A 15,778-nucleotide genomic window follows, 5' to 3' on the forward strand; every position below is an offset into this window, starting at 1 on the left:
TAGGGTAGTTCTAAACTTATATCTTCCTCGATTGAATTTTCTCCATTTGGTTGAACTCCTGGCTCTACAAATAATACAGTTTCTCCTAATCTCTTCTCAAAATAATCTTCCATGAAGTTCAATTCTTCGCTGGGTTCCGTGCATTGTAGATCTTGTAACTGCCCTTCTTTGGTCATTACAGGTCTTATGTTAAATGCAGCCCAGAAGTCCATGCCAAGTATTAGCGTTTTCGAGAGTTGTGGTACAAGTAGCGTTGGCACGACGTTCGTTTGGCCTTCGAATGTATAAGGAATAGCCACTACACCTTCACATTTGTAGGACGTATTGTCTGCCGTTTTAATATTGATATTAATTGGTTCTATTGACAATTTATGTTTCTCTATTAAATTTCTAGAATTTGTGATACTCGCGCTTGCACCCGAGTCCAAAAGTGCACTTACTGAAGTTCCTAATACGTTTACGTTAATATGTGGGCACTTCTTCGAAAAGGTATTGATACTGAAACTAATGGCAAATTTTGAGTATGTTCCAACTTCGATCTCGGAGTGTTTACTTGAATTATCCTCCGGAGGACTACTGCAATCCACAGAAAGACTACCTCCTAACATCTTTCTGGCCTCTCGTTTCCCTGATTTCTAGAAAAGCAATGGTTGTTTGGGCAAGTGGAAACTGTGAAATTCATCTGCCCGCAAAAATGACAGAACAGTTTCTTCTGTTGGGTACAATCGCGCCAATAATGGCCAAATTTCCGACAGTTCCAACATAATATGTTTCCTTGATTTTCTTCTAACGACTGCTGAATCGTACCAGTTTGTGTTGACTGGGTTTCTCTAACTGTTTCAGTAGGCTTCCTTTTATTTATTACCTTACTAATTGCGTTTAATTCCTCCTCCTCTTCCCTATCTTCTCTTGTCCACCAGTTCGGATCTTCTTCGATTTGATTAACCTGGGGATTTCTGAATCGCGTGTTACTGTTTGGATATCCTCGGTACATTGATTTATCCAACCCATGACAAATAGTTACTAAGTCCTCAACCCGATCGACACGATAAATGGTAAGAAATGGCTTATAACATTCTCGCATGTTCTCTTGTAAGATCTCTAGTTTTCTTTCCTCTGACATTGGCTTTGTGAGTTGCTGTGATAGTTTTTCTATGGTCGCCACAAAGGCGTTAAATGTTTCGCTTGGAAGCTGACGTCTGTCCATTATCTGGCGTTCAATAACCCTATCCTTATTCGGCTGTTCAAACCTGAGTCGAAGTTGGTGCTTAAAGCTTGTCCAATTAACAAACTTGTGGCAAAAAGTATAATACCACTCCTCAGCTTCAGATCCTTCTTTAAAGAAAAAGTTAGCTTGGCTTAGGAGCTCCCCTTCTGATACTTTGTTATTTTTCGCAAGAATTTCAATGCGATTCAAAAATTGCGTAACTGTTGGGCCTCTACCGTCCCCACTGAAATAAATCCTCCACTTATTAACCGGCACCACCCACCTATTCCTAAAATCTTCTGATACTCTGGGCCTCGGGGGTTCGTTTTCTCCTATTGAAATATGCGAAGCTACCGAATTCGGATAGTGCCTAGGTTGCTGTACCTGATGCACCCCTTGAACATCACACTGGCCTGTGAATACTGAAGGTGGCCGTACATATTGTGTCGATGTCACAAACGCTAATGGTGGTTCTATTGGTGGCGGTGTAGGAGGCGGAGGAGGTGGCGGGGTAACATTTCTTGGCGGCGGTGGTAGTGACTCAATAAGCTGTGGAGTCATTGTTCGCGGTGGGGATGGCCTACGAGGTGGTGGTGTTGATGTTCGATTTCCGTATCTGTCTAATAATCCCTCGATAAACGATATGAGTTCCTGTTTTAATTGATTTTGATTGCGTGTAACCGCCCCCGCGCGTAATACTCTTAGTCTAAAATGTCGCAGTCGTGAAATATGCTTCTGCTCAGGAAATAGTTCTAGCAAATTTTTTAAACTTAATGCGCGGCTTTTAATTAAGTCATATTCGTCGCTTATGTTCTTCTTTGATCTCAACTGTTTTGGTTTCCTCAGTTCTTCTAATTGAGCATTCCTCAATCTCAACCGTCTTTCCTGTAACGATCCTTCAACCGACAAACAACGTAATTTTAGTTCATATTCTATTTCTTCCGCCAGAAGGTCATTAGGATTAATATACGATTCAGTCATCTCCTGTCTATGCTGATGGTATGAGTTCATATACAAATTTTATCTATATTCAATCACTTATTAGATAGCCTATAAATTTTTCAAATTCATTAAACAACTCCAGAAACTAATTTCACTATAGTTCAATTCCACGAATTAGATAAATAAGAGAGAAAATAAATGCATTCATAAAAGACTTAATATTATGGGTTAAATATAACGTCTTTTACCAAATCCAATCTTAGACCGACTCAAATTCAAAATCCAACCTATATTATATATATATTTTTTCTTTAATATTTACAATTTATATACAAGACCCGTTAGCTGGGCGCCAAATGTAACGGGGAATTTGGAAGCGAGGAGTCGACGGACCAATACAACCTTCACTTAAGCGCCAGACAAGTATTTCTTGTCGTGAAGGCGCGATTTATAATGCAAAAGAGTCTTCCCTGCCCGGCCAGGAAATCTCAGGGCGAGTCTTGGTCGACAACCACAATATTCCGAGTGATAGCATCAAATTGCCCAGAAGCTAAGGATCAATATTAATCAATCTTCAAATACACGACCCGAAATCTAGTTCTCAAGAAATGCGATAATCAACTCTCAAACTGGGTTAAAGGAATCGTCGCTACCGTATCGTACATTTTGAAAATCCGTTTATTCCATTGAACCAGCCCTATGTCCTACATGCAATTCACGTGAGATTTACTAAAGGTATATAATTTTTCCATCTCTTATTCTATAGGGTTAGTGGGTGTACAAATTGTTCTTACTTGACTAGTCTATTCTTCTTACTCATCGGTGGCTCTCTCCCTCGGCGGTAGCGACGGCAAGTGCACTTGCGGGTTGTGGGCTTGGACGATAAAACGAACGCTTCAGTGTTTGCCCACGCCACGCGCGACCTAGTGGCGGGATACGGAACGTATCGAGAGGTTTAACACTGCGTGGCGACGATTCGTCGCTGTGGTGAGTCTGGACGTATGTAGCACGTGCGACCGACCTGAAGTGGTTCTGTGTCGTGGCGAAACGATGTCGCACGATAGCTTCCACGTGTAATGTCACTATGCACGGTCCGGCTTCAACACCCTAGGGTGGCACCTTCGTTTGAAGGTTGCTTCTACCCCGAGTTTGTTTCCACGGTGGAGTCTATTCTGGTCTAACACCACGATGAATCGTGTACTGGTGGGTATGAATTCTTATTATTTCTAATAGCTTTTTGGCGAGTAGTTTAGCCTATTTAGTTCACTGTAATTCTTGGCGATGTCTACTTTTCTCAGTTCGGAATTCACATTTCCGAACAATCGCCTAACGAACTACACACAATCACTTTTTGTAACGTTGGATTGTCTTCTTCAACGGCCAGAATAGAAAGAACGCTATCGCATTGCTTTAGGTATATTACATTTCAATCTCATTACGAACGATCCCGAAACCTCGGCTTCTGTCGTATGAGCATATCCGCTCTCAGTTTATCGAAAATCGCCGAGTTAACTCAACTGGCATTACCTGACCTTAACAATCAGTGACTCGGAACGATATTTAAATGTACAGTTAAGTTGTATTATAATGGTTAGGATGATGTTTCTTTTTTAGGAATAGGAAATATCTGTACTCGTTACAACAGATCTAATCAAACTTCACTCCAAATCCACATCCAAATATAATCATCATCCAATCCAATTCGAATCCAAAAGAAAACTACTCCAAATCCAATCCAATTCTGATCCAATACCAATTCAATCCAAATCCAATTCAAATTTAAGGCCAATCCAAAGCACATCCAAATGAGTAGTGAGCAAGTGAGTGCAGTGCGTGTTTATTCGTCGGAGAAATAATAAAATATCTATTTAGTCTTCGGTGGCCCATGCGCATGAATCGCGCTCTGCTCCGGTCGAAACAAGCGCGATCTTCAATAGTTTGCAGTAGCCATCGAGTAAGTACATAGTGCGCGTCCGTTCGGTCGTCCACAACGTGATTCTCCTCATTTTTCATATGCCACCAGGCGTGCATGTTTTTACTCATCGCGAGACGGCGCAGCGTATTCGTGTTATTTCCTATCCCATAGATCGCATCACTTACCAAAATGAATCGTGATTGAATATCGTATACAACTAGCACAATACCACACCCCAAGACAATCGTGGAGATGCAAAGGTGTTCTCGGTCTCTAGTAGCAAAGAGAGTTGAACTAACAATCCTTCCCTTCCTATATGACCGTAAGGTCGTGGCCGGCGCCGTTATTGACTTTAAATATTTGAGCTCTCGAAACGTGTAAATTGAGAATGGGTAGCTAATCCCAGGCCCTATTTATTATGTTCTCTGTACAATTTCGCAAGTTCTAGCCAATCACGGAGTAGCAACTACGAATTGTGCGGTCATAATGCTCATGCTCATGCAAAGCACATCCAAATCTAATCCAAATTTAATTCAATGCCAATTACCCTTTCCCGTCAAAAATTTTTAATCGCTCAATCGATTCTTTGGATTATTTAAGGTCAACTTCTCCAATGAACCCATATTTTTTAACGCACCTAAGTATTTTTGAAATTTGAAACAAAAATCGAAAAAGTGCTGTTTTTTAAGATTGGCCCGATTTTGAACGAACATCGGGTGAATTTTTCAGGTCGATTCACACGTGCAGCACTTTTTCGGTTTCTGTTTTCCATTTAAAAAATAGTGCTTAAAATAATGGGTTCATTGGAAAAGTTGATCTAAAATAAGCCGAAGCATCGACTGAGACAATAAAACAAGATACAATTTTTGACGGGAAAATTCAATTTAAAACTAATCGTAATCAAATTCAAATCAAATTTAGATTGAACCCAAATATAATACAAATTTAATCTGAATCCAGTGCAATCCAAATTCAAATCAATCCTGATCTAATCTAATCAAAATTCAATGCAAATCCAATCCAAATCCAATCCAATTCAAATCTAAATAAAATCCAAATCTAATCCAAATCCAATTTAATCCAGATCCAGTCAAAATCTAAATTAATCCAAATTAAATCCAAATCCAATCTAAATCCAATCCAAATTCTATCCAATCCAAATACAATCCAAATACAGTCCAAATTAATTCCAAATTGAATCCAAATCCAATATAAATCCAATCCAGATCCTATCCAATTTCAATCCAAATCCGATTCTGATCCAATGCAAAATTTAAATCTAATCCAAATCCAATTCAAACCCAATCCAATTCCAATCCAATCCAAATGCAATCTGAATCCATTCCAAATCCAACACAAATTTAATCCAAATCCAATCAAAACATAATCCCAATCAGAATAAAATCCAATCCATTACAAATTCAATCCACCTCGAACACAAATCCAATCAAATCCAATAAAAATCCCATAAAAATTCAATCCTAATTAATTTCAAATCCAATTCTAATCCGAATCCAATGCAATTCTAATCTAATTCAAATCCAATCAAAATCTAATCCAAATCCAATCTAAATCTAAACCAGATCCAATCCAGATCCAATCCAAATCAAATCAAATCCAAATGCTAGCATTCTTTTTTTTAGTTTTTTTCTCTCGCCAATTTTTTGTAGCTTGTTTTATAGTGCCATCTTTTTTTACCCCATTTTTATCCTCTGCCCAATCATCAGGGAGGGTACCAGAGACCAAAGCATTCTCTTTCTTTTGCCATCTGTTGCTGCATTATTCTCATCTTGGCATGTTTTTTTTTGCAATTTCTTATTATCCGGCCTAATCCTCTGCCTAACGACCAGCAATCTTTATCCGTTTTTTTGCGATCTTTTTTGCATTTTTTTATCACCCGGTCTACTGTTCTGCCCTTCCATCCAACAAAGAGCCTACCGTCGGGGACCGAAGCATTTTTTTACTTTCTTTTGTTGCATTATTTTCATTTTGCCATCTTTTTTGCAATTTATTCTGCCAAACTTTGTCTCAAATGCCCAACACGCATAGTAAAAATTGTCTCATGTTCCGAACACCACATTAAATGTACTAAAATACAAAATTTCAACGTTATCTCAATGTTGTCTCAACAACTATAATGTCCTTGATCTGTACTCCGGCCGATAATATTCGATTATTTATACACTGATAACAAAATGTTTCAGATGAATCTCCATGTAATAAGTGTTCGGACTATAATTTTAGCAGAAAAAGTTTAGTCCCGATGAGTTGATGAAACAATGCACCATGCGTCTCCGCATGACGAAAATGTTAATGGTGTCTTGCGGTGGCCAATCTCTTTGTAGTTCTACCAGAAAAATCATCAACTCAAGGTTAGTTGCTAATAGTCTACAAGATTAGTTACTAATAGACTACTAGTCGCAAAAAATTTGACTACCAATCTAAAAGGCAGACAAAAATAACCCTTTTTTGTTAAAATCTGATTACCGTCAACATTGCATTAATGTGGACGATGTCAGTCCGAGTTGAACTCAGGATTACTCAATACGGTTTGACTATGGCATAAACTAACGACATGAGTCCGACAATCAACATATTTGCTTTGATTTAGTTGATATTTATGTGTTATTTTTTCATTATGCTACTGCGTTTCCTTTTTTATTTTCCAAGACGTTCCAAAGTAGAATAATGAAGATATAATTATTACATTAAGGAGATTTTTCTTTGTTTTTGATATTTTACATGATTTTATTATGATTCCACAGTATTACATGATGACATCACTGTTGGATGCGATAGGGAATGATTTACGATTGCTTGCATACGACGCTGCCAATGACGTCGTTGGAAGGCGGAATTTTTTTACTTAGTTTTATTTTTATTGAATCGATGCTAAATAAGGGCTGATGAGTCGATAATAATGTGTGGTTTTGCTATCAAAGATAAACTGCTCGGTGCTAATCGGAGGTGGGTAATTGTAAGATTGTGTTGATGAGCCGCAAGGTAGCCATTCTGAATGACACCGTGAGAGGCCTTAAAACTTGTTGGCATAAACAGTAATATATCTTCAAAAGTAATGAAATTAAGAACTTGGCGTCTTGAACAAAGTTTTTCAGGAGAAGTTTTTCTACAACTTTTGTGAAGACACAAAACTCGTTTTTGTAAAGTTAAAAAAACAGATTTTTTTTTCATCCACATTTAGAGGGATGGATCATTAAACTGCCTGTTAATGCCTAACAAGCGCATTAACTTTCTGATCAAATATCTGGAAATTGTGGAGGCTGTATATAGACATAAAAACGAATTTCTGTCTGTCTGACCCTTATAGACTCGGAAACTACTGAACCGATCGGTTTGAAAATTTGTACGCGTAGGTTTTCAGGGCCGGGAAAGGTTCTTAACATGGTTAGAGACCCCTCCTCTCTTTGGAAAGGGGGGCTCCCATACAAATGAAACACAAATTTCTGCATAACTCAAGAACTAATCAGAGAATAAATTAATTTTAGGCGAAACGAAGTTCGTCGGGTCTGCTAGTTGTATAATGAAAGTATAATTGAATAAACGCGCTAAAAACTGATTTTCGTCACACTGTGGAGTGAGGTGAAAAAATCGTGAATCGTTAAATTTGAGTAAAAATGAACGGTATTTGTTAGTTTCCCCCATTGCAGCTCGATAACGAATAACTAGTGTTTAATTTTAATGATAATACTCGTTAAGAAATGTTATATAAAAAGATTATATGAGTGAACTTATGAGTTGGCCATTTTGTCCCGTGGTGCGTTTTGCACTGCTCTCCTTTGCGTATAAATACAAAACACCATAGCAAATGCAGAGAAAATAATCTATATTGTGAAGCAAACAAAAAAAACTTAATCATGACACCGATCGAATGTACAAATCTTCAACCGAATCACTAAGGAAAAAAAATGTCAAAATAGAAAACACTACCGTCCGCACGCGAAGCTTACTTCGATCTCCCCTTTTTTAAAGTGATCATTGTCAAATTGATATGATTAGGTATTTTAATTAGTAGGGGGAATGACGGCTTTGGCAAGTTTTGTTCTATTATTGGCAGGGGGTTTTTTTATGACTGACTAGACTCAAATTTGGCGTAAACATTCTTTGCATATCAAAGAATATTGTGGCCAAATTTCATAAAATTTGGTCGACAAAAACCCCCCTGCCAATAATAGAACAAAACCTGCCAGAGCCGTCTTTCCCCCTATTTGTTTTATTACCATAGAAAATTCATTGGAAAAGAAAAAAATGCCGTCTGCATCTTTCTTCTAAGATGCTTCTCGCGAACTGGCTCTTAGACTATTAGCTACCACTGTTACAGAGCAGCACTTTATGCATCAAATAGAATCTAATGCAACTAACGAAATTCAAGTTATAAGATAACAAAAATGAGTAATAGAAATGAAACTTATAAAATAGTGAGCGCAAATTGCCTAGTGAAGGACCCATGTTCTATTTCTCTTTCTATCTTTGCCATACTTTTTGTGTGAAACTCCCAAATTTTTAGTTTGGACCATCCCTTTTCCCTCTGAAAGTGTTAAGAAATTTATGAGCGTTCCTTTCGTATATCGATCAAATCACTTAAATTCAATTAGATAGTCTAAGTTCGAAAGTTCGTACGCTCAACTCGCAGTCAAAATAAATTGACTTGCTCAATTGACTATTCATTTCCATGCATAATATATGCACATTACTGCATACTTTACCTTGGACAACCTGGTGCAGGGACGAGGAACACTACCAGCAAATATACGAAAATAATTCCACCAATGATGATCCAGTGCTTCCACAGCCGTAATATATCCATATTGAACCTAGAGAATCTTCCTAAGTATTGCATACTTTCGTTGTAACAATAGAGGTGAATCGTAGATACAACGAAATAGGCCACCCCGAATCGCTGCAACACTCCGAACAATCGCAAATTGGCTAGCTGGGGACCATTTATCGAATTCAGAAACAGACCAATGCAGAATAGCTTGAACGATCTCTGCAATGTGTACAATTAGAAATGTTCCTAAAATAACATGTTCTGATTAAAATCACCTACCACTGCCACATTAGCAAGAATCATTTTGCGAGGAATATTCCGTGACAATTGTGAACGCAGAGAGATCGGAATGCAAACACCCATAATAAACAAAAACCACGGAAATACCAGATCCGCCACGTGCAGCCCGTTCCAGGTGGCATGCTCCATCCACCAGTAGTGTCCACCGCCACTGTTGACGAATATCATTAGCATAATGGCAATTCCGCGAAAGGTGTCTAAGCTCCGCAGTCTTGTTTTCCGTGGCTCATCAGAATGACCATCACCACTAGCGGTGGGACTGGCCGGCGTGAGGGGTGCCTCGGTGGGGATTGTTCGACGATAGATTTTAAATCCACATTTGAGAACTATGGTTAGCACCATGGCGATGAGGGCCACAGTGAGGAAGGCTGAAAACAAAACGAGTACTTACTGTGTTATGTGGTGGAGCCAATTATAATGTGGAATAGAAGTGCATAGCTATGGTTACAGTCCAAGTCGTGTTAGCAGAGGAAATCGGTACACAACGGGCGGGAGCAATGTTCTGTCTGTTCTGCCGTGTGCAGATGTAATATGATTTAATATATATTTTACTGTAAGCATAATCTACTGTTCGAATTGATTGATTTCAATTGAAGGAAACTTCTTGAAATGTTTTCACTGGGTCAAATTCTTTGATACTCAAAGAAATCCTTGCTCATTAATTCAGTACAAAAGTATGATTTTTTAGGTGTTTAATACATTTTTCTTCAACTAGGCCAATGAGTTGAATCTTTGTAATATGGTGTCAAGCCAAGTACTACAAATACGTTTTCTTCAAATACTAATGTGTAGAAACACTTCTAGTATCAGTAATCGAGGATATGTTTATTAAAGTAGCGCATAAATATGTATGTACAGGGGTTAGACAAAAAGGTTGAGATAGGTAAAAATAAGTCAAAATTGAAATCAGCATAACTTTGCGTATAATAATCCGATTTTGATAAAACCAGGACCATCAGAAGCGGACACTCTTCTTGTATACTATCCTCTTGCGAAACCTGAAATTGGTCCTTGGTCACCGGAAATGTTCCGGGATTTCCGAGGGTATGTTCAAGATGCATTTTTTTCACTGCTTGTAATTTTATGTGACGTTAACTTTCATCATGTTTTATACTTTCTCCAAAAACTAGAACTAATATGCCGGCCAATGGTGGCTGTAGATCGAGAACCCATCTAAACTACACAGAGATTCGGCCATTTCCGTAAAAACGGTGCCGGTAACATGATGGAATGATAACAGATCGGAATAATGCAAATATGAGTATCTGACTTCATGGCTTTGCGAGACGATAATTACAGAAACATTTCCAGAATGATAGTGTCCACTGCCACCCTTATAGCAGGTTCCATGGGCCTTCCAGGAGAGGCCGGTTTTGGCACCATCTGGAACCATGCATATATGGGTGTCAAAATTCATGTTTTCCCTAGACAATGAATATAGGATCTTTATTAAAGATATATTTTGAGGACTGTAAGACTCTTTGCCCAATTTGTAACAGGTTCCGGAAGTTCTGCGAAAGTGACATTTGTTCAGGGTGTATGGCCAATCCCGTATCGTTTTCACGAAAATGGCCATATCTCTGCGTATACCTAACGGATTTTCGATATGCAGCCAGCGTTGGTCAGCATATTAGTTCTAGTTTCTGGGGAAAGCATCAAACATGATGGCAGTAAACGTCATATAAAATGACAAGCAGCAGAAAAAATGCATTTTAAACATACCCTCGGAAACCCCGGAACACCACCGGTGGCCAAGGGCCAATCAGAGGTTTCGCATAGGGCCAGTATACTAGAAGAGGTTCCGCGTCCGATGGTCCCAGTTTGATCACAATCGGATCATTATACGCAAATTTATGCTGATTTGAACTTCGACAAATTTTTGCCTATCTCAACCTTTTTGTCTAACCCCTGTATATTGTTGTGTGTCTTTTTTACGAGTAAATTATCACGTCGTAAAAACAGTCGAAGAGCCGTTTGAAGCGGTGTAGCAGAACCCCGACCATACAAATCTATCTTCTTCTTCTTCTTCTATATAAACATATGTTGGTCTGTGTTCGTATTTATCCGGGAAAACAGAAAAGCGCGGATGGATGGATTTTCTTCATTCCTTCAGCAAATCTGTTCGTTATAATGTTCGACGAGTTTATAGAATTTTATTTCTATGTGAAAATTGAGAGTAGATTTGAGAAAATTACTAAAAACTAAAATTATGAACTGTATGCGAATTCTGCATTGGTAGTTCATAATGTGCATTCTTGCCTACTATGCAGGCCTACGTATGCCGGGTTAACTCAAGACAAAATTTTCAAAACGACTTATCTGTTTTTGTAAACAAAGATTCAAACGACGATTTGACGAATCTGATAGCTCTCCCACGCAAACCAACACCACCAATAGGTAGGTAAAGGTTTCCGCTACCTGTTGATGGTGTTGATTTGCGTGGGAGAGCTATCAGATTCGTCAAATCTGAATCTTTGTTTGAATCTTTGTTTACAAAAGCAGATAAGTCGTTTTGAAAATATTGTTTTGAACTAGTCTTCTATATACAGGGGATGGTCAAAATAACTGAGATAGGCACATTTCGGGTATAATTAAGGAATGTATCGAAAATAAGTTGTAAACTTTTTGTTACTATTCAAAAACAAATAAAAGGTATTTTTTTGGGTTTACCTGCATTCAATATATTTATCTGACAAGATTTAAATAAGGGCTTGCTAAATTGTTTAAAATTGATTATATCTGATACTAGCAGACCCGACGAACTTCGTTTCGCCTAAAATTGATTTCTTCATTGATTAGTTCTCGCGTTATGCAGAAATTTATGTTTCATTTGTATGGGAGCTCCTCTTTCCAAAAGGGGGAGGGGTATCGAACCATATTAAGAACCTTCCCGGCCCCAAAAACTTCTGCATACAAATTTTCACGCCGATCGGTTCAGTAGTTTCGGAGTCTATAAGGTTCAGACAGACAGAAATTCATTTTTATGTATATAGAAGAAGAAGAAGAAGAAGAAGATATCGCGAATTGAAAGAGATATTGAAATTCGAGTTTTGGACACATGGCTCCTTAAGAATTGGTATATTGAATAATTTAGCCAAGGGTAAGCCGCAACTACAGTGAAAGAAAAATAGCACTGCCATTTTTACTAATATTTTCTGAAATTATGAACAGATGACGGTAATTTCAGTTCAGAGTGTAAGCACGTTCTGTTTGACAACTTTTCAGTGCATTACATCACGGATAAAAATAAATATTCTAAATAGATTAAACTTTAATCTAAAACCATATTCAGTCTATCCACTCATTCTGATGAATATTTTTAAGAAAGCTTTTCAATGCTTAATCTGCGTTTAATCCTTCGGAATGCTTATTCCCTTTTTAATATATGCGAGGCTTCTTTTTTGACAGGTTTGTTGATTCAGGATAAAAATAAAAACAAAAAATTTAGCGGGACAAAATATAAAAGACCAGATGCAAAAATCAAGTTCCTTTAAGGAGGAATTGAAGTTAAGAACGGGATTGCGACACGACTTAGGAATAACGGACTAAAGTTGTAACTTTGGTAGCTTGTAAGTTTGCTTGGGTATCATATGTGATTTGTGATTTGTGAGATTGCCAAGCGGGACGACTCAAATTCTCTAAGCCGGAATATCCCGACAAAATCCGCACAAAGTATGTTGTCTACTTTTTATAGATATGCCGTCTTTTTCGGCTTGATAAAACTTATGCCGTTTCCCTTGCGGATTGCTTCGTCGGTTCGGTGGCACTCCGGAACAACCTCGAAAACAACAGTTAATAATGAGTATTTTCAGATTCTTAGCGCTGACTGTGCAGTACTCGAGCCGGAGTGGACTGACGTATAGGTGAATAATCCGCTGGAAAAATCTGAAAAATCTTAACAAATTTGGCTTCGCTTCGACCTACCTTACTGAACGACGAAAGTATAATATTTTTTCCCAAGTCTCAAGAGTAACAATGCGATCTTGTTAAGCATTCAAAAGTTTATTTTTCAGAAAATCATTGGAGTGCTTAAAAATTAATCTAAGGTAAATTTATTAATAATCCCAGTAACAATTAAAATTAGTAAAAGCTTCAGAAGGAATAAACAGTAAGCTAACTAGCTTTTTTCATTTTATCCGTGATACTAATGCGGACCATTCACATCTAAGCTGAAAAACCACTGTGTACTGGAAGCCAAAATTTAGTAAATGGAGTCGAACCTAGTTTGCCTATATTCCCATGTTAAAATAGAACCGTAATCCGGGGGAAGATTGATCATTCTTTTTAATTGTTTTGTTAATATTTCCCCCGTAGGTGAAATCATAGATTTTTGTCATATTTTTAAAACGAGTACTGCTACATGTAGAACGTATAAGGCTGTTCTTCTTGATTATTAGATAATTTTAAACTTGTTTTAAAAATGTTGTTTGTCGAGTTTTTGATTTTTCAATTTGGGGTAGCTTTAATCAATCATTTATCTATAAAGAAAGCGTATGCAAACGCGTTAAGGTAGGCAATTACGGTTGGAATCTTTTACACTGAAGCGATGTGCATCGATTATTTTGAGAAGGAAATCATCACCGGTAGAAGAATTATCTGGGTTTTCAACAATATACCTATATATCAAAATTTCGAAACAAAAACTATGGATTAACCAAGAAAATAAGATTGCTTATCACAGGTACGAGCTAAATACCCGGATTACGGTACCTAGCTTATTTTTTTTATGCTCAACTGGAAGTTTAATTCACTCAATTTCAACTTCTAACAATAAAGTCAAGGTTGGCTTCCCATATTGAATCTGGCAGTGTTGATGCACTGAAACAAATAAATTCAATGATTTTTATAAATTAGAAGCATTTTAAAATATATACCAGATTCTGTTTTTACACGGATTTTTTTTTACAGTTTTGTCGAGAAATCATAAAACTTTTTTTACACGGATTTTCAAATTTTGAACTGATAACTTTTTTTTTTACACGGAACGTATCCTCCGCGTAAAAAAGAATAGGGTGTACTTCCTTTACTTGACCAGGGTAAAAGACCCAATAGTAAAAGAACTAAGTAAGTTCGACCACGATTTGTTCACTCAGACCAAGTATAAAGTACATACTTAGCTCAAGTATGCATCCGAAAGTTCATCAATCATATTTGAGGGGGTTAGAAGCAGAGGGGAGAGGGATGTAAGTGACATTCTGGTCAAAATTTAGTTGACTACAGCAAAACATATTATTATTATTTATTCAGACTAAGGCCGAAGTGGCCATGGCTACACGTCGCCAACCACGCAGTCTACGGAGGGTCCGCAAGTCATCTTCCACCTGATCGATCCACCTTGCCCGCTGCGCACCTCGCCTTCTTGTGCCCGTCGGATCGTTGTCGATAACCATTTTCACCGGGTTACTGTCCGACATTCTGGCTACGTGCCCGGCTCATCGCAGTCGTCCGATTTTCGCGGTGTGAATGATGGATGGTTCTCCCAACAGCTGATGCAATTCGTGGTTCATTCGCCTCCTACACGTACCGTCCGCCATCTGCACCCCACCATAGATGGTACGCAGCACTTTCCTTTCGAAAACTCCAAGTGCGCGTTGGTCCTCCACGAGCATCGTCCAGGTCTCGTGTCCGTAGAGGACTACCGGTCTAATTAGCGTTTTGTAGATTGTCAGTTTGGTACGGCGGCGAGCTCTATTCGATCGGAGCGTCTTGCGGAGTCCAAAGTACGTACGATTTCCAGCCACTATGCGTCTCCGAATTTCTCTGCTGGTGTCATTTTCGGCAGTCACCAGTGAGCCCAAGTACACAAATTCTTCTACCACCTCGATTTCGTCACCACCGATGCAAACTCGCGGTGGGTGGCTCACATTGTCTTCTCTTGAACCTCTGCCTATCATGTACTTCGTCTTCAACGTGTTGATGACTAGTCCGATCCGCTTAGCTTCCCTCTTCAGTCTGATGTAGGCTTCCTCCATCTTCTCAAAGTTACGTGCCATAATATTTATGTCGTCGGCGAAACCAAATAGCTGGACGGACTTATTGAAAATTGTACCACTCGTGTTAATCCCTGCTCTTCGTATTACCCTTCCAAAGCGATGTTGAATAGCAAACACGAAAGACCATCACCTTGCCGTAACCCTCTGCGGGTTTCGAAGGGACTCGAGAATGCCCCTGAAACTCGAACTACGCACATCACCCGATCCATCGTCGCTTTGATCAACCGTGTCAGTTTATCCGGAAAACCGTGTTCGTGCATTAGCTGCCATAGCTGGTCCCGATCGATTGTATCACATGCGGCTTTGAAGTCGATGAATAGATGATGTGTGGGCACGTTGTATTCGCGGCATTTCTGCAGTACTTGGCGAATGGCGAACACCTGGTCCGTGGTGGAGCGTTCGCCCATAAAACCCGCCTGATACTGCCCCACGAATTCCCTTGCAGTTGGTGCTAGTCGACGGCATAAAATTTGGGAGAGTACCTTGTAGGCGGCGTTCAGAAATGTGATTGCGCGGTAGTTGCTACAATCCAGCTTATCGCCCTTTTGTAGATGGGACACACAACACCTTCCATCCACTCCTGCGGCAAAACTTCCTCCTCCCAAATCTTGGTAACGACCCAGTGCAGCGCT

The 15,778-nt window shown here is 38.8% G+C and overlaps 3 protein-coding genes across 7 annotated transcripts in view; 1 reads left to right on the top strand and 2 right to left on the bottom strand.

The window, feature by feature from the left end:
- The window catches only part of LOC134211601 (tyrosine-protein kinase receptor torso-like), a 198,300-nt gene that overhangs the window by 108,393 nt on the left and 74,129 nt on the right, over positions 1–15,778 (bottom strand). The gene's annotated exons all lie outside the window — the stretch shown is intronic.
- Positions 1–15,778, top strand: part of LOC134211604 (transposon TX1 uncharacterized 149 kDa protein) — a 179,235-nt gene that overhangs the window by 57,766 nt on the left and 105,691 nt on the right. The gene's annotated exons all lie outside the window — the stretch shown is intronic.
- Positions 1–15,778, bottom strand: part of LOC134211598 (heparan-alpha-glucosaminide N-acetyltransferase) — a 44,687-nt gene that overhangs the window by 24,439 nt on the left and 4,470 nt on the right. The window contains exons 4-5 of the mRNA XM_062688612.1: positions 9,133–9,521; positions 8,789–9,072 (exon numbers count right to left, since the gene is read on the bottom strand). Coding sequence (XP_062544596.1) covers positions 8,789–9,072; positions 9,133–9,521 — 673 coding nt within the window. The remainder of the gene's footprint in view (positions 1–8,788; positions 9,073–9,132; positions 9,522–15,778) is intronic.

This window comes from Armigeres subalbatus, chromosome 2, assembly GCF_024139115.2.
Source record: "Armigeres subalbatus isolate Guangzhou_Male chromosome 2, GZ_Asu_2, whole genome shotgun sequence".
Taxonomy (NCBI): Eukaryota; Metazoa; Arthropoda; class Insecta; order Diptera; family Culicidae; genus Armigeres; species Armigeres subalbatus.